The following is an 18,585-nucleotide window of genomic DNA, read 5'->3' on the forward strand; positions in this document are numbered from 1 at the left end:
GAACTAGCTCTCTTCTTAGTATTTTTTTTTTTCTAGAACAAAAGTTCTACTAGAATAATCCATCGTATATTCAACTTAACAAGAACATAGTAAACCAACCTAGAAAAATTATTCAAAAATCTAAATAACAAAGGAATTCATACAAGAGAGGTAGCATCTTAAACTTCACCACCATAAAACGAAAACTGACTAATTGGTTCTTCCAAAACGATCTAAACTTCCACTTTCTCACGATAACAGAATAGATAAAGCTACTAATGTTAGATTAGAGAATGAACATGAATCTTCATCTTCATCCCATCTTGAGGCCAACCTTTGTCCACAATCTCGATCGATCATTCTACTTAGATAACTTTGACTTTTTAATTTCTGGTCAATATAACACACATATTTGACAAAATAACGTGTTGAAAATTTTTTAATGCAAATTTTCTGTACAAAAGTAACGTACATTTTGTGAAACAAATATGAAAATTGCTATTTTTTCGTTTCATAATAAATTAGAATATTAATTGAACTTGATATAAAACAAACAAAAATACACAAAAATTGACTTATGACCTTCCAATACCATTTACAACAAAATTATAGAAAATATAAAAAAAGACACGTCAAAATTTTTTATAATCAAAGGGTCAAAGCTATTAGAAAATTCTGATGAAAGAAAACGTCTCTTTCAAAGAAACGAGAGATGATAATTTCGACAACGCCTTAAGGGATATACCAAAAGCATATTGCCACCACATGCATATGATGACTTTGTCAAAATCGTCACCTCTTGAGTCGACACTATCTTTCTATTAATAGCTACCAATTACTTCTCTCAATCAATACAACACAACACAACACAACACAACACAACAAAACCCAACACAACAATGAACTCTCGTTCCTTCTGTCTCTACATCTTCACCGCCTTTATCTTTCTCCGGTGTTTAAGCTCCACAGAAGCAGCCACGTGTCATCCTGATGACGAAGCGGGTCTTTTAGCTTTCAAAGCCGGTATAACCCGAGACCCTTCCGGCATCCTCAGCACATGGAAGAAAGGTACTGCCTGCTGTTCATGGTCTGGTGTCGGTTGTCTCACCAACCGCGTCACGGGACTCCAAATCACTGGAGATCCTGATGTTGCCGGAAGCTATCTTTCCGGCACTATCTCCCCGTCATTGGCCAAACTCCAACACCTTGAAGGGTTTTACTTCACCAATCTTCGAAACATCACTGGTCCTTTCCCTCAATTCCTTTACCTATTACCAAAGCTAAACACTGTCTACATTACAGACACCGGTCTCTCCGGTCCTCTTCCCGCTAACATTGGTGCGCTAAGCCAGTTGGGGCAATTAGGTCTCAACGGAAACCGGTTCACCGGTCCAATCCCGAGTTCCATCTCCGATTTAACCCGGTTATTTCAGCTCAATCTTGGTAACAATCTCTTAACCGGAACTATACCCTTTGGAATTTCTAAGCTCAACCTCCTATTTTCACTCAACCTTGGCGGCAATCGTCTCTCTGGAACCATACCTGATATTTTCAAATCCATGACAAAGCTCCAATCTATATTACTCTCCCGCAACGGTTTCTCTGGAAACCTTCCTCCGTCCATTGCATCACTCAGACCGAATCTCTTGTCCATCGATCTAAGCCAGAATAAACTCTCTGGGACTATCCCAACATTTTTATCCAACTTCAAGATACTCGACAAGTTGGATCTTTCGAGGAATAGGTTCTCAGGAGTCGTGCCGACAAGTTTGGCCAATATGCCAAAGCTTTTCCATCTCAACCTTGCATACAATTTTTTAACCGGTCCAGTCCCTGCCGTGAAGAACGTTGAAGGCATCGCCTCTCTTGATCTCTCATACAACAAGTTTAACTTCAAAACGATACCCGAATGGGCGACCTCGTCGCGGTCTATCTACTCGTTGAAGCTTGCAAAATGCGGGATCAATATGAACTTCGAGGAGTGGAAGCCAGTGAACCCCCACATTTACTTTTATATCGATCTCTCAGAAAACGAGATCTCAGGGAGTCCAGTAAAGTTCTTGAGCCTAGCGCGTAACTTGTTTGAGTTTCAAGCGTCAAGGAACAAACTCCGATTCGACATTGGAAAGCTGACAAATTTAAGTCCGAGACTAGAAACCTTGGATCTGTCGAAGAATTTGGTGTTTGGAAAGGTACCAACGACATTGGCTACACTGAAGAAACTGAACTTGAGTCATAACCATCTTTGCGGAAAGCTTCCAGCAACTAAATTCCAGGCCAGAGCGTTCGTAGGTAACGACTGTCTTTGCGGCTCTCCACTTCCTCCTTGTAAAGCGTAAAGTGCAAGAAAACTATAGTTCTGTATTTGGATTTACTTTGACACGTAACTCCAAAAAATATTTGTAATAATATTAATAAGTTAGCCTACATGCGTGTGTATGAATACTTTCTCTGGAGTAAAAAATAAAGTTTATAAATTTTTAGTCAATTTGATAAATATATGAAAGATCTCCAAGAAAAAGGTAAAATAACATGTATGTAGGAGTTTCATCATCAGTTCAAGTTGGAAGCTATCAATGAAGCAAACATATGTGCAAAGAAAGAAACACAAAGCCATGCATGATGCATGTGCACCCATCTTATTTTCTTTTCTTCGGTACATATTGTTACAAGTAAAATTTGGAATAAGATATTACGTTAACAAGAAAAAAAAAATAATCATAAAATTTTAATATTATAAGTGAAAATTTTAGGTATACAAGTATAATGCTTACCATGACTTTTCCCTACTTATACAAAAAAAATCACTCGTTCAATTTACTTCCTCATCAAGGAACTGCGTAGGATTGTAATACATGATGAGTTGATGTGCCTTCAAGATCATGAAATAAACCTTTTCTATTAGATCAAGATAACGCGGCATGTGATAAAGATCTATCTGTATATCACTTATTGCTGCCACATGCAAATGGATTGGTCAAAGACTCAAAATCATTGACTTTGACTTAGCACTTTTCAAGTCGTCTCTCTCCTTCTATTGATAACTACCAATAGCTTCTCTCAGCCACACCACTCAACATCACCATGAACTCTTTCTCATTCACTCTCTACATCTTTGCCGTCCTTGTCCTCCTACAATGCTTAAGTTCGACCGGAGCTGCCACATGTCATCCTGATGACGAGGCGGGTCTTTTAGCTTTCAAAGCTGGTATAACTCAAGATCCTTCGGGCATGCTCAGCTCTTGGAACAAAAGTACTCCTTGCTGCTCCTGGAAGGGTGTCACATGCCTCAACAGCGACCGAGTCACCATACTCGAACTAGTCGGATATCTCAAGAAACCCGAACGCTCCCTCTCTGGCACTCTCTCACCGTCCCTGGCTAAACTCAAGCACCTCAATGTGATCAGTTTAGGAGATCATGGAAACATCACTGGACCTTTTCCCAAGTTCCTTCTCCAGTTACCAAAGCTAAGGTACGTTGACATCGGGAATAACCGTCTCTCCGGTCCACTTCCTTCCAACATAGGTGTACTAAGCATGTTGGAAGAGATCTTTCTTGAAGGAAACAAGTTCACCGGTCCAATCCCGAATTCGATATCAAATCTTACTAGATTATTTTATCTCTTTTTCGGCGGTAATCTCCTAACAGGAACTATACCCATAGGTATTGCTAATCTTACACTCTTGCAGAATCTAAACTTGGGTGGCAACCGCCTCTCTGGCACCATCCCAGATATTTTCGAATCCATGCCGTTACTCAAATTTATCGAACTCTCTCGCAATGAATTCTCCGGAAGACTTCCTCCGTCCATTGTGTCAGTCGCACCAACACTTCTCAGCCTCCATCTAAACCAGAACAATCTCTCGGGGACGATCCCCGACTATATATCAAGATTCAACAGGCTCGAAAAGTTGGATCTCTCCAAGAACCGGTTCTCTGGGGTTGTCCCAAAGGGTTTCATCAATCTGACCAATCTTAATAATCTTGATCTCTCCCACAATCTTCTAACTGGTCAATTCCCTGACTTGACCACTAACACCATCGAGTATCTTGATCTCTCATACAACCAATTTCAGCTAGAAACTATTCCAAAATGGGTAACGTCTTTGCCAAGCATCTTTTTGTTGAAGCTAGCGAAATGCGGGATCAAGATGAACTTAGATGATTGGAAGCCAGCGGAACCCTTGTACTTCCATTACATTGATCTGTCTAAAAATGAGATCTCAGGGAATCTAGAAAGGTTCTTGAACCAGACATGGTATCTCCTAGAGCTTCGGGTGGCAGGAAACAAACTCAGATTCGATATGGGAAACCTGACGTTTCCAAGAACGCTAAAAACTCTCGATCTGTCAAGGAACTTGGTGTATGGAAAGGTGCCTGCGACGGTGAATAGTCTACAGAGACTGAACTTGAGTCAAAACCATCTTTGCGGAGAACTTCCCGCGACAAAGTTTCCGGCTAGTGCATTCGCTGGTAATGATTGTCTTTGTGGCTCTCCACTTTCTCCTTGTAAAGCTTAGCGGTAAGAAAGCTACAGTTTTCAATTTGGACTTACTTTGATACGTAGTTCCAAATATGATTTGAAATAATAACAAATAAAGTTGTTTAAGATATGGAAAGGCTCAATTACGACGATATGTGTTAGTGAAAATAGTAGTATTGTACCAAAGTTTTAAAACACTTCTTGATTTTCTTTATTCGAGTTTTCATACAGTGGAATTGTTGGTTAAAAATTAGGAATTAAATGAAATTTTAGAATTACTAAGAAACAAATTTTAGTTGAAACAAAACAATTATAAAAGAACGGATTTTTTTTCAAAATTTGTTACTTGTGTTCTACGCATTCAACAATTATTGACGTATAAAATATTAACTCTTAATTAGCTTCAAGATTTACCAACGGTCATCAATATCTTTTACTTTGTTAAACTTTCATATCTAATGTGATATCATATATAAAGTTACCCACACAATAAGTCTATAAAAACTATATACGTACGTACAATGTTTAAGGCAGTCGTGGACTGATAAATTCGACCACGGTTATAATTCCACTAATTACGGATACTATTAATTTACAACCACATGGAAATGGATCGGTCAAATTTTTCAACTTTCTCTTATTAAACCAAAATAAGTGTTACTAGAAATCGAAAATGCAAAGCGAATGAATGAATAAATGATACCACCAATAAGTCTCTTAGAATAATTTTAGATAATAAAATAAATTAATTAAATGTTAAATAACGATTTCTCTTTTTATTTACTTACTTAGAGCTAAGAGATAATACACACAACAGACCATAGCTTTTTGAAAAATCTAAATATGATGTATCTTATATTGATATCTAATGTCTAATATTTTATATATATTTTGTGTTTTTTTGGGGCAAAATCTCTGTTCCTCTCTCCTTTTCTCTGCCAAACAAATGTCTCTTAAAAAAATTAGTGGAGTTGGAAAAAAAAAATATTAGTGGAAAAAGGAGAATGGTTAGTATGCCATCAACAATTGAAAAATACATAAGATCATACAGAGATCCCATGGGAATATTTGGTATGGTCACGAGAACAATATTAGTCTGCAGAATCTGAACTTAAGCAAAAATACTATTTGCGGAAATATTCCAACAAAGTTTCCAGCTAATATGTTTGCCAGTAACGAATATTACTTTGTGGCTTTCCATTTTTTCATTCTAAACTTTAGCGGCAAGAAAATGTTTCAAATAATATTTATATTAAAAGCTTCATTACAATTATATTTAAGTTTCCTACAATTTTGTATTATATTATTTAGTAATTCCATACCTTTGAAATTCAAATAATTGTTACTTAGTAAAAGGAAATGAATGAAACTGTAGAATGAACAAAATAAATTAATAAAACTTCTAAAAATTAATAATGTTAAAACTTGGGACCATAGTATTTTATTAATTTATAGTTATATTAATTTATCTATAAATTATTATTTATTAATTTAAAGTGTAAATTAATAATTATTAAATTATAGTGATATTTTTAATTATAAAAAATGTGAAAATATGAACTGGGATAATTTTACATACCTAAGATTAGTATTCTATATATTATAATTTTATAGTGTGAAATCGAATTTAATATTTAGAAGATAAAAATTAACATTAATTTGGAAATATTATAGATCAATTCATTCCCATAGACATATGATATACATAAATTCAATTTTATGAATACCTTCAGTTGATATATTTAACATCTTATAAAACTAAAATATGATGTACATTTAGAAATTAGAAACATAAAGAAAATTTTGGTTCTTTTGATGACATATTATCGAGTATATTACAAGATTATTCTTTACAAAAATAACATAAAATTGTTTTATAGAGATGAACTCTAGGAAAAAATAAATTTTCCAGAAATACTAAACATTAATATATCTATTTATACTCTACCAAAAAAACATATATATATATAATAATTATTATTATTAATTTATGATATTATTGAGATTGTATTTTACATGAAGATTTCAAGAAAAAATATTATTTTGTAATCTAATCAAATTTTATTAATTTTTACACCGGTCCGGACAAAAAAATTAATCTTTTATAGTATTTATTAAATTTATAGAATGTTAATTTATAGAGATTACCGTAATTAATGAGATTTTTAATAGTTTCATATTTAGTAAATAAAAAGAGATGTATCTTTAGTCAAGTGATTAAGTCTACTTATTTCTATTTTCTCTGCCGGAACTTGACTCCAAAAAATCGCTTTATCTTGCATAATACATATTAACTATGAAATATGGATCGGACCTAGTAGTAGAGATCAGCTTTTAGTCCATAGAATGTATTTCAATCGTAAAGAGAGCTCAAACTGGACGGTGAAAATAAATTAATTTGGAAGAAAGGTTTATATCAACTGGACAAATTATCCAAGATCTGATCTATGATCCGAATAATAGTGTGACCAACCGAAACCAGGTGTGTATAGTTGCGGTAAATCCACTAATCGAGGATTCGTGAACAATACAATATTGTCCCTTATCAAGTTTGTCTCATGCGGGCAGAATAGTAATTAACCAACCACCGATGATATCCACTTAGAGAAAACCAATGGGAGAAAGCATCTGGTTTTGAGTGTAACCAGCAGCTACACTTCTCTTATTATATAACCAAACTCTTCAAGTTCTCAATCTTCAAACTTCACAAACACACAACTCACAAAAGAAGCAAAGAGTTTATAACTTCTCCAATCAAGAAAAAGAAAAAGATGAGTGCAACGAGCAAAGCATGGTTAGTAGCTGCAAGCATTGGAGCCTTGGAAGCGTCCAAGGATCAATTAGGCATGTGCCGGTGGAACTACTTGATCAGGTCTGTGAATCAACGTATCAAGAACAACGTCAGATCCGCTTCTCAGGCTAACAGATTCTCTTCTTCATCGACTACTACCACCACCGCTGTTGTAGCTTCCGTTAAGGATAATGGTGGTGATAAGGCCAAGCAAGCTGAGGAGTCTCTTAGGACAGTTATGTACTTGAGCTGTTGGGGTCCTAACTAAATACAGACATGACCTTTGTTTTGTACGTAGATTAACTAGATATGGAAATTGCAAACTGATCATTCATTGTAGATAAATGTTTATGATTTTAATAGAAGATGAATTTTATATATATAATTCATTTCAAGTGATATTTTGTGCAATGGGAGTTGATCCCTTGTTTGTAAGTTACAAAGCAATCTAAGCACTTTCAACGTACGTAGTATCCAAATATGATTTGTAATGATAGCAAATATAAAGTTGTTTAAGAGCAAGGGCATTGGTTATACCCAAATGTTGGTCCCAAAATTTGTTTATTAATTTTTTTTTGTAAGGGACAAATACTAAATATTTTGGTACGAGCATTGGTGTCATACGTTTTTTGTCCCACGGTAAAATTAACAATAATTTTTTTTTTGTTTAATTTGATATTAATTTAGAAATAAAAACATTTATAACATATTAGATTACTTTATACATTACATCTTATTATAAAATATTTGATTAATTTATAACACACAAAAGTAGACCAAATAACATAAAAAGAAATATTTGAAAATTACAAAAACATGAAAAAGATAAAACATAAAAAGACACATAAAACAGAGAAATATTAAAACATTTTATTGAATTTATAGAAATTTGAAACTTAATCTTCAATCTTCATTATATGGAAGATGTCCAAAAGTAGACCAAATATGCTCAATCAAATCTCCTTTTAATTGTTCATGGGCTTGTTTATCCCGAACTCTTGTTCTACGAGTAATTGTGGTGCCAATATTTGATCCCACCCCGGCGGTACCAACGGTATAGGTTTGATCGACATCTTCTCCATGTTGAAATTCAGAAGCGTTACGAAGATTGTATGTATGTCTTTCATCCTCCACAATCATATTATGGAGTATTATGCATGCTTTCATAACATTAGCCATTTTGTTTTTATCCCATAGAGAAGATGGATTTTTAATAACAGCAAATCTAGCTTGCAATACTCCAAATGCACGCTCAACATCTTTCCGCACAGCTTCTTGTTTTTTTGAAAAGAGAGAATTTTTCATACCTTGTGGTAGTCGGATAGATTGAATGAAAGTGGCCCATTTCGGATAAATCCCATCAGTGAGATAGTACGCCAAATTGTGTTGATTTCCGTTGACAAAGAAGTTGACTTCCGGAGCTTGACCGTTTATAATGTAATCAAAAACATTAGATCGATCTAGAATATTAAGATCGTTCATAGTACCTGGAGCTCCAAAAAATGCATGCCAAATCCATAGGTCATAAGATGCAACCGCCTCCAAAACGATAGTAGGTTTTCCGGTGGATCGAGAGTACATGCCTTTCCAAGCTGTGGGACAATTCTTCCACCCCCAATGCATACAGTCAATGCTGCCAATCATCCCCGGAAATCCACGTTGTTCATTTTGTTGGAGTAATCTTTGTAGGTCTTCTTCAGTTGGACGTCTTAAATATTCGTCGCCAAACAATTGAATTATTGCAGTGGTAAACTCGTGTAAACATTTCCGAGCGGTTGAAGCACCTATCCGTATATACTCGTCCACTGAGTCACACGCACCACCGTATGCTAATTGACGAATTGCTGCAGTACATTTTTGTATTGGTGAAAGACTAGCTCGTCCGGCTGCATCCTCCGTTTGTTGAAAATATTGGACTTCGGTAGATAGACGATGCACAATACGCATAAACAACGGTTTGTTCATTCGAAATCGTCTCCGGAATAAATTGGGCGGGTATGTCGGAGTATCACTAAAATAATCATTCCAAAGATTATTGTGGCCTTCTTCACGGTTTCTATGAATATACGCTCGTTTTTTTGGCATTTCTGGTTCTTGCAAGAGATTAAAATTTTCTTGAAAATCAGTAATGAAGATCAGTAATGAAGATGTTCTGAGGCATACTTATCCTGGTTCTGAGGCATAGTACATAATGTAAACAAACTAATAAACCAACATGATGTTCTGAGAAATGCAATACTTTATATAATCCGAGTACAGAAAATGGATACAAACTGACCAAGCAAGATACTGAAAAACAGAAAGACCAAGACCAAACAGAAATCAGAATACAAACTCAAATACCAAACCAAAAGAGAAATCAGAATACAAACTCAAATACCAAACCAAACAGAAATCAGAATACAACCTAGTTGTCTCAGAAATACTGAGCAACTATCCTACTTTTTATAAGTTCATCTGCTGAACTTAAAGGGTCCTTCTTTGCCAGAATTGTGTCAAGTATGGCAAGCTTTTGAAGCTTCTCTGTCTCAGCCATTTCTTCCTTTTTTATGTCCCACATACTCTTATACTCTATAAGAGCCTTCCCTTGACCATTAGTTCTTTTTGCTTTTGCAGCTTTTACACCTTCAGGCCTCACCTCACATTCTTCTTCAATGCTCGTTGCAGTTTGTGATCCCTCTTCTGTTGGTTTCCTTTTTGATCTGCCTGTAGGTGTACCGGAGTTGATTGTGTTAAGAGTTATCCACTTCTGTTCATACCTTAGTAGACACCAGCAATGTTCTAAATTAAATCTGGTTTTGTAGTCTGAATAGTAAATGGCATGGGCAACTTTGAGGACATCATTGTCTGAATGACCAGAGGTGTTTTGCCTTTCTGCAGTAGCAAATGAGCCACAAAACTTGTTTGTGAACTCATTTATTTTGTGCCAACGTTGCTTACAATTCACCTTCAGGCCTTGTTCACCACTTTCTGTTGAACTTGGAGAAGAAGCATAATACTCGGCTACCCTATGCCAAAAACTTCCTCCCTTCTGTTGATTCCCGACAATGGTATCTTTGGAAGTATTGAGCCATGCGCTAATCAAGACTTCATCATCACAAGGGTTCCATTTCTTTCTGTCTTTCACAGTAACTGGTGTTTGTGAGCTCATAGCCGGTGTGCCATCAGATGGTGTGCCTATTGATGGTTGTGAGCTCCAAGCAGGTCCTTCAGATGCAAGATTGTAGGCTTCTGGAGGAAAACTCTCATTAGAGTTTTGTTGGTTTTGGTTATCAAGCTGACTGTTTAGAAGTTCTAAATAAGAAGATGAGTGAGGATATGGATTATATGAATCCATATCAAAGGGTTTTAAGAATGGAATAAGAAGATAGGGTTTTAAGATTGGAATACAGAAGTGTTAGAAAGGCTGGTTTGAATAATGTAGTGGAGATTTGTTACAAAGGCTGGTTTTATAATAGACTCGAGAAGGACATAAAGGGTTTAAGAAGGGATCTATATTCAAATTTAGGACAGCTAGGACATAAATGCTCGTTTCCTACTTCACCATACAGGTGAGATAAGATAGTCGAGAATAGAAGGTGGTGTGTAAGAAAGTTGCTATTATGTTTATTAAGTATGAAAGCAATCAACAATAACTGACATGCTACTAAACAACAAATGTCTTATCAGAACAGATGAGAATTTAACTCAAACAGTTTTATAAAAGTTTCATCTTTATCAACTCATTTACATTGTTATAATCGGACCAGAACTAATTTGATTTCAACTAAACATCATAACATTCAAGAATCCTAACAGCCAAAAACAAAGGTCAACCAAAACATGAAACTGAACCAAAGTCATAACTACCTAGTACACATGTAACTTACTGATACAGTGACCTAAAAATAGCTACTATACATGCCATTTATTCCACTACAAAAGCTAACAAGGGTGTATAGCATCCGAACAGTGAGTCAACTAACACATGTACTTATACTCAATCAATCCTAAGTATCTCTATTTCACCTACCATTCGAACAAAAACCATCTTTATCAACTAATTAACAACAATCATCTAAACTGCTGCAAAGGAATCAAGAATTACCTTGGATATTTAATTGAAATTGCTGCTTCTTCCACTCCTTATTTTAGCTTTTCAGTCCTCACCTATATGCAATGCATACAGACAACAATAACATATTATAAATCGTGGGACAATTATCAAACTAAATCAAATCAATGAAATTTATAACTTGGTGAGTTAAAGGAACCATAGAAAGATCAATCACAGCCGAATAATATGTGAAACTCTCTCATACTATTAACAACAATCAAACTCTGTCGTGTAATTAACAACAATTAACAACAATCATCATGTAAGTAAGTAAATCCAAATTTAGGAAACAAACCGATATCAATAACACTGATCTAGATCCAAAATCGATTCGTATCTACTAACCATACAAACTACTTCCTTATACAAACCAAATCCCTTTCAAAATCCATGCTTATATTATGCAAATCCCCAAAAAAATTCGATGTTTAAAGAAGATCGAAAACCTAGAACACAGAAACTTTAGGGAAATCGAAAACTTACCGATTAGGGTTTCATAAATCCTTTCCGATTGGGGGCTTCGTCCGCCGGAAGAAATCTAACCGGGTGAGGAACACGATTTCGACTCAAAACCCACGGAAGCTCACTATCGACAGAGATCGCCCTTCCACTCGCCTTCTCTCCACAACCGAGACGCCACAGACAAAGAAGAATAGAAAGAAGAAATCGAAAAGACCCCCGAAACATTTCTTCCTTCGACTTATCCAACCTCGAATCAAAACGTGACACGTGGCAAGAGGGACGGGAGATATTCGTCGCGTTTGGACGGACGTTTCTTCGTATTTCGGTGATTATGCATTTTTATTAATTCAGCCAAATACAGGGGACGGTCGATTAACACGCCGTTGCCCTTGCTCTAAGATATGGAAAGGCTCAGTTACAACTTACAGTGAAAATAGTTTTAAACACTTCTGGATATTCTTCAATCGACGTTCATACAATGGTTAAAAATGAGGAATTAAATGAATTGTAGAATTGTTAAGAATAAAAATTAAGTTGAAACGAATTATAATTATAAAAAATGGTTTTTTTTTTTGTTTTTGTTTTGGTAACGGGTTAATTTAAGAGAAATATGTATTCATAGAGATTTCTGCGATTCTCACTTAACAAAACCATGTCTTGAACATCTAAATTTCCACAATATATAACAACAAGACAACCTCTCCAAGACTGGTAACAACATCATCTCTAGTCTTGTTACTTGTGTCCTAGGCAACAAGCAATAACCATTATGGAAATGTCTTAAATCGTTCAAATTCCACAAGAATGAAAATCAAAGGTTAATCGTTCAACTTTATTTCTAATCTTGTTTACTTTGTTAAAAATTCCATATTTAATGTGTTCTTCTGTATAATATAGAAAAATATTGCACTCTATAGAAACTTATATATAGTATTCAAGCCCGTCGTAGGAATTTTAAATTCGACCACGATTATAGTGTCCACTAATTACTTCCACATGCAAATGGATCGGTCAAATGCTTCAACTTTCTCTTATTAAACCAAAAAATAAGTGTTACTAGAAATAGAAAATGCAAAAGAGAATGAAGTTAGTTAAGAAGCTTGACTTTTCTGCTCAAGTCGTTTCCCTTTCTCTATTAATAGCTACCAAATGCTTCTCTCCCTCTCACAATACATCACACAATACCACCATGAACTCTAACTCCCTCACTTTTTTCCTCTTATGTGCTATTATATTTCTCCAGTGTTTAAGTTCCACCAGAGCTGCCAAGTGCCATCCTGATGACGAAGCGGGTCTTTTAGCTTTCAAATCAAGTATAATCCGAGATCCTTCAGGCACTCTAAGCTCTTGGAAGAAAGGTACTTTTTGCTGCTCTTGGTATGGTGTCATTTGCATCAGTGACGACCGCGTCACCGAACTATATGTAGACGGAGATTCATATCTTGGCCAAGGTTTCCTCTTTGGCACTATCTCACCGATGCTAGCCAAACTTCAACACCTCGAGGGGATTTACCTCACCTCTCTGCGAAAGATCACTGGAACTTTTCCTCAATTTCTTTTCCAATTACCAAAGCTAAAGTACGTTAGCATCCAAGGTAGCCTTCTCTCTGGTTCCCTACCAGCCAACATCGGCGAGCTAAGTCAGTTGGAAAAGTTAATAATTGACGGAAACCGGTTCACCGGTCAAATTCCAAGTTCAATATCCAATTTGACTCGGCTATCTTGGCTTAATCTCGGCAACAACCGCCTCTCTGGAGCCATCCCAAATATTTTTAAATCCATGAGAAAGCTCCAGTCTCTTGACCTCTCCCAAAACAACTTCTCCGGGAAACTTCCTCCATCTATTGCATCCCTCGCACTTACCCTCACAATCCTTAACCTAGGCCAGAACAATCTCTCGGGGACGATCCCAAACTATTTATCAAGATTTGAGGCTCTCTCCACGTTGGTTCTTTCTAGGAATCGATACTCCGGGGTTGTGCCGATGAGTTTTGTCAATTTGACCAACATTACCAATCTTGATCTTTCCCACAATCTTTTAACTGGTCCATTCCCTTCCTTAAAGAGCATTGACGGCATTGAAACTCTAGATTTGTCATACAACCAGTTTCACCTAAAAACGATTCCAAAATGGGTGACATCTTCACCATTCATCTACTCGTTGAAGTTGGCAAAATGTGGGATAAAGATGAGTTTAGACGATTGGAAGCTAGCAGGAGCGTACTACTTTGTTTCCATCGATCTATCTGAAAACGAGATGATAGGGAGTCCGGTTAGATTCCTTAACCAGATGAAGGATTTGATGGAGTTCCGAGTAAGAGGGAACAAACTCCAATTTGATTTGGGGAAGCTGAAGTTTGGACATACACTTAAAATCTTGGATTTGTCAAGGAACTTGATATTCGGAAAGGTGCCAGCGACGGTAGTTGAACTGAAGACTTTGAACGTGAGTCAAAACCATCTTTGCGGAAAACTTCCGGCGACAAAGTTCCCTGCCAGTGCGTTTACCGGTAACTACTGTCTCTGTGGCTCTCCACTTTCTCCTTGTAAAGTTTAGCGGCAAAAGAACAGTAACTGGTATTTGTATTTTATGTGACACTTATATCCAAATAAGATTTGTATCAATAACACATATCCAAATATTGTGCACTCATCACGAAAGAATTTTATTTAACAAAATAACTATAGAATAACATAATATTTCTCATTAAATAAATGCTGTCTATGTAATTCTTTCACTTGATTTGTTTGTCTTTTTAAAGTTGTAAGCTTCATGTATGCTATGTTGATCATACAATTGATCAAATAAATTTTATAAGTTACATGTGAACTGATCATTACTAGTTTTTGTTGACAAATACCAAGAACAGTCCAGAATAAAGATACATTTAGTTATGCATCATTACAATGGCATACCCTGTCTTTACACATCGCAGTGCTCACAACATTTAAAACCTTTCTTTTTTTTTTTCATTTTTTTTTTTTTTTCATTTAAAACCTTTCTATTCTCCTTACATACCCATCTCACAAGGTGCATGCATATAAATTAAAAACCCACTTTTTTGAAATGATTTGCGTGAGCTTGGATATACTAATATACTATCCGTTCCCGAAACATATAGCTAGGGTCTTTGTCGCGATCTAAGACCATCTCTGATTAAGTAACTGTGGATGATTGATATATATTCAGTGCTGTAGCCTGTAGTATCATGAAATCAACGTAGAGATAACGAGACATGCATGAGATACGCATATATATACCACTGACATTGCCACATGCAAAAGGATACGTGTAAACAAAATCAACTTTGACTTACCAGCTCTCGATCAAGTCGTCTTCTATTGATCATAACCGATATGCTTCCCTCCATCCCACGACACACAACACCACCATGAATAATATAAACTGTTTATTGCCACTTGTTACATTAGATACCACTGTGGTATTACCACCACATGCAAATGATTCGGTCAAAGTCGTCTAATTATTAAGTTTTTTCGTAAAAGTTTAGTAAACAAGAAATTGAGAGAATGAAATGAGATCTTAAACTTTTTGACTCCGCAGCTCTCAAGTCTCAAGTAGCCACCCTCCCTCTATTAATACCTACCTATGGCTTCTCTCAGTCTCACCACACTACACCACACCATGAACTCTTGCTCCTTCATTCTCTTCATCTTTGCCACCATAATATTCCTCCCGTGTTTACGTACCACCGAAGCTGCCTCATGCCATCCTGATGATGAGGCGGGTCTTCTAGCTTTCAAATCGGGTATAACCCGAGACCCTTCGGGTATTCTCAGCTCATGGAAGAAAGGAACTTATTGCTGTTCTTGGAAGGGTGTCACTTGCGAAACCGGCAATCGCGTCACCTTACTGTCAGTAGAGGGATATTCGGATGCTGACGAAACATTTCTCTCCGGCACTATCTCCCCGTCCCTGGCCAAACTCGAGCACCTCAATGAGATTTACTTTAGCAATATCAAAAACATCAAGGGATCTTTTCCCCAATATCTCTTCAAATTACCAATGTTAAAGTATGTTTACATTCAAAACATCCGTCTCTCCGGCCCCCTTCCAACAAACATCGGCGCGTTAAGCCAACTAGAACATCTCGATCTTCAAGGAAACCATTTCACCGGTCCAATCCCGATTTCTATATCCAATTTGACACAGTTAACTCGACTCAACCTTGGTGGAAACCGCTTCTCCAGCACCATCCCAAATATTTTCAAATCTATAAAAGAGCTTGGATATCTCAATCTTTCCGGGAACAGATTCTCCGGGGAACTTCCTCCGTCGATTGCGTCACTCGCACGGAATCTGTGGGCCCTTAGTGTGAGCCAAAACAATCTATCTGGAACCATCCCGAACTATTTATCAAGATTCAAGCTTCTCTCCGTATTGGATCTCTCCAAGAACCGGTACTCAGGTGTTGTGCCGACGAGTTTCACCAATCTAACTAGACTTTATGATCTCAATCTTTCCCAGAATCGTCTTACCAATCCATTCCCTCCATTGGACGTGAGTAGCATGAGATATCTCGATCTCTCGTACAACAAATTTAGCATGACAACAATTCCGCAATGGGTGACAATGTTGCCGATCATCAACTCGTTGAAACTAGCTAAATGTGGGATCAAGATGAGTTTAGACGATTGGAAACCAGCCGCACCTTCATCCTATGACGTAATCGATCTGTCCGAAAACGAGATCTCAGGGAGTCCAGCATGGTTCCTAAACCACACCATCTTTCTGCGAGAGTTTTGGGCGTCAAGGAACAAACTTCGATTTGACATGGGGAAATTGACGTTGGAAAATATAAGAACCTTGGATTTATCAAGGAACTTGGTATTTGGTATGGTGCCGGCAACAATAGCTGGATTGCAGAATCTGAACTTGAGCTACAACCATCTTTGCGGAAAGCTTCCAACAACAAAGTTTCCAGCTAGTGCGTTTGCCGGCAACGACTGTCTCTGCGGCTCTCCACTGTCTCCTTGTAAACCTTTGCGGCAAAAAAAACGTTCTCCAAAATAAGATTTGTACAGTAAAACCTCTATAAATTAATAATGTTGGGACTTGGGACCATGAAAATCTATTAATTTATCGATAAATTAATAATTATTATTTTATAGAGAGATTTTACTAATTTGAAATTTTTTTAAAAATGAGATTTAATCATGATAATTAGTATTTTACATAATCAATTACAAAAAAAATAATTATTATTATGTCTTGAAAGAGAATGCTAACAATTTTTGATATAGTAAAATATTAGAAATAAACTCTAACAAAAACTAATGTGTCTATTTATACATATATTTTAAAAATTTACCTAATTATTAATTTATAATATTATTGGGACTTTATATTTACAAAGGATTTTCAAAAAAAAATATTATCTTATTATTTCATCGAAATATGTCTAAAATTACACTAGTCCCAATTTGGAACCGAAAAAATTTATTAATTTATAGAGATTATTAATTTATCGAATATTAATTTATAGAGGATTTACTGTATTAAAGTGATATAAGCATATGAAGAAGCTTCATTACAATTATTAGTGACTGTACGTAGTATATATTTAAGTTTCCAATAATTCTGTATTACAGTACTTTATTTGGTGACTCCATAAATGAATGAAAAGAAATAATTATTTGTCGATGTAAAACACATTATAATTTCGGGTAGGATTTTTAAGCCATATAATTCTTTTTTTGTTTAAAGTTGTTGACTAATTATCCAAGATCTGATCTATATGATCCCAAGAATAGTGTGACTGATCGAAACCAGGTGCGTATAGTTGCGGTAAAGCCTCTATTCCAGGATTCTTGCAAAAGACAATATTGTCCTTTATCAAGTTTGTTCTTGTATGGGCACAATGGTAATTAACTCACCCCCAGACAATAAAAACTTTGAGAAAACCAATGGGAGAGAGCATCTGGTTTTGAGTCTAACCAGCAGCTACACTTCTCTTATTATATAAACAAACTCCTTCGTTCTCATCTTCTTCATCTTCAAACTTCACAATTCACAATTCACAATTCATAAAAGAAGCAAAGAGTTTATAACTTCTCCAATCAAGAAAAAAGAAAAAAAGGATGGGTTCAAGGAGCAAAGCATGGTTAGTAGCTGCAAGCATTGGAGCCTTGGAAGCATCCAAGGATCAGTTAGGCATGTGTCGGTGGAACTACTTGATCAGGTCTGTGAACCAACGTATCAAGAACAACGTCAGATCCGCTTCTCAGGCTAACAGATTCTCCTCTTCGTCGACTACCACCGCCGCCGCTGTAGCTTCCGTTAAGGATGATAATAATAAGGCGAAGCAAGCTGAGGAGTCTCTTAGGACAGTTATGTACTTGAGCTGTTGGTGTCCTAACTAAAATTCAGACCGGGGCTCTTGTTGTGTAGTAGATTAATTAGATGGGTATTGCAAAATGATAATTAATTGTAGATATATGTTTATGATTAATCTAATAGAAGATGAATTTTATACAACTCAAACGAGGTTTACTATTTGTTTCAAACTACTTATGTTATTTGAAGTGATATTTTGTGCATGTAAATTGGGAGTTGATCCCTTGTTTGTAAGTTACAAAGCAATCTAAGCACTTTCAACGTAGCATCCGCAAATGGCGAAAAAAGTGTCAAGGCAAATAAGAATTGGTCTAGTTTATGACAATTTTCTAGACATTTTTGTACATATCATCTTAATTGATTTTTAATTGGATTATACAAAATATTTCTAGTCTACTAATAATTTAAACATGAG

General features: G+C 36.0%; 8 protein-coding genes across 8 annotated transcripts; 6 read left to right on the top strand and 2 right to left on the bottom strand.

Annotated features, from left to right (window-relative positions):
- The first annotated feature begins 842 nt into the window (after positions 1-842).
- On the top strand, positions 843-2,467 carry LOC17900556 (DNA damage-repair/toleration protein DRT100). Its single transcript, XM_006307325.2, has one exon. The coding sequence runs from the start codon at positions 879-881 to the stop codon at positions 2,316-2,318; it is 1,440 nt and encodes a 479-aa protein (XP_006307387.1). The 5' UTR covers positions 843-878; the 3' UTR covers positions 2,319-2,467.
- Positions 2,468-3,057: 590 nt separating this feature from the next.
- Positions 3,058-4,593, top strand: LOC17900484 (probable inactive leucine-rich repeat receptor kinase XIAO). Its single transcript, XM_006307329.2, has one exon. The coding sequence runs from the start codon at positions 3,064-3,066 to the stop codon at positions 4,498-4,500; it is 1,437 nt and encodes a 478-aa protein (XP_006307391.1). The 5' UTR covers positions 3,058-3,063; the 3' UTR covers positions 4,501-4,593.
- A 2,640-nt stretch (positions 4,594-7,233) lies between these two features.
- On the top strand, positions 7,234-7,636 carry LOC17900558. Its single transcript, XM_006305740.2, has one exon. The coding sequence runs from the start codon at positions 7,235-7,237 to the stop codon at positions 7,520-7,522; it is 288 nt and encodes a 95-aa protein (XP_006305802.1). The 5' UTR covers position 7,234; the 3' UTR covers positions 7,523-7,636.
- Positions 7,637-8,157: 521 nt separating this feature from the next.
- On the bottom strand, positions 8,158-9,339 carry LOC111832342 (putative nuclease HARBI1). Its single transcript, XM_023788646.1, has one exon. It carries the CDS (start codon positions 9,337-9,339, stop codon positions 8,158-8,160), a length of 1,182 nt encoding a protein of 393 aa, XP_023644414.1.
- Positions 9,340-9,670: 331 nt separating this feature from the next.
- On the bottom strand, positions 9,671-10,591 carry LOC111832343 (glutathione S-transferase T2-like). The gene has a single exon (XM_023788647.1). The coding sequence runs from the start codon at positions 10,589-10,591 to the stop codon at positions 9,671-9,673; it is 921 nt and encodes a 306-aa protein (XP_023644415.1).
- A 2,395-nt stretch (positions 10,592-12,986) lies between these two features.
- On the top strand, positions 12,987-14,433 carry LOC17898490 (leucine-rich repeat receptor-like protein kinase PXC2). The gene has a single exon (XM_006304887.2). It carries the CDS (start codon positions 13,002-13,004, stop codon positions 14,367-14,369), a length of 1,368 nt encoding a protein of 455 aa, XP_006304949.1. The 5' UTR covers positions 12,987-13,001; the 3' UTR covers positions 14,370-14,433.
- A 1,019-nt stretch (positions 14,434-15,452) lies between these two features.
- Positions 15,453-16,847, top strand: LOC17900042 (probable inactive leucine-rich repeat receptor kinase XIAO). The gene has a single exon (XM_006305773.2). The coding sequence runs from the start codon at positions 15,459-15,461 to the stop codon at positions 16,845-16,847; it is 1,389 nt and encodes a 462-aa protein (XP_006305835.1). The 5' UTR covers positions 15,453-15,458.
- Positions 16,848-17,815: 968 nt separating this feature from the next.
- On the top strand, positions 17,816-18,340 carry LOC17899563. The gene has a single exon (XM_006305742.2). The coding sequence runs from the start codon at positions 17,915-17,917 to the stop codon at positions 18,194-18,196; it is 282 nt and encodes a 93-aa protein (XP_006305804.1). The 5' UTR covers positions 17,816-17,914; the 3' UTR covers positions 18,197-18,340.
- Positions 18,341-18,585: the final 245 nt, after the last annotated feature.

The sequence above is a fragment of the Capsella rubella genome, unplaced genomic scaffold, assembly GCF_000375325.1.
Source record: "Capsella rubella cultivar Monte Gargano unplaced genomic scaffold, Caprub1_0 scaffold_1, whole genome shotgun sequence".
NCBI lineage: Eukaryota > Viridiplantae > Streptophyta > Magnoliopsida > Brassicales > Brassicaceae > Capsella > Capsella rubella.

Excerpts from the sequence above, each read along its gene's own strand:
- LOC17900556 (XM_006307325.2), top strand. The coding sequence starts at position 879 with ATGAACTCTCGTTCCTTCTGTCTCTACATCTTCACCGCCTTTATCTTT.
- LOC17900484 (XM_006307329.2), top strand. The coding sequence starts at position 3,064 with ATGAACTCTTTCTCATTCACTCTCTACATCTTTGCCGTCCTTGTCCTC.
- LOC17900558 (XM_006305740.2), top strand. The coding sequence starts at position 7,235 with ATGAGTGCAACGAGCAAAGCATGGTTAGTAGCTGCAAGCATTGGAGCC.
- LOC111832342 (XM_023788646.1), bottom strand. The coding sequence starts at position 9,339 with ATGCCAAAAAAACGAGCGTATATTCATAGAAACCGTGAAGAAGGCCAC.
- LOC111832343 (XM_023788647.1), bottom strand. The coding sequence starts at position 10,591 with ATGGATTCATATAATCCATATCCTCACTCATCTTCTTATTTAGAACTT.
- LOC17898490 (XM_006304887.2), top strand. The coding sequence starts at position 13,002 with ATGAACTCTAACTCCCTCACTTTTTTCCTCTTATGTGCTATTATATTT.
- LOC17900042 (XM_006305773.2), top strand. The coding sequence starts at position 15,459 with ATGAACTCTTGCTCCTTCATTCTCTTCATCTTTGCCACCATAATATTC.
- LOC17899563 (XM_006305742.2), top strand. The coding sequence starts at position 17,915 with ATGGGTTCAAGGAGCAAAGCATGGTTAGTAGCTGCAAGCATTGGAGCC.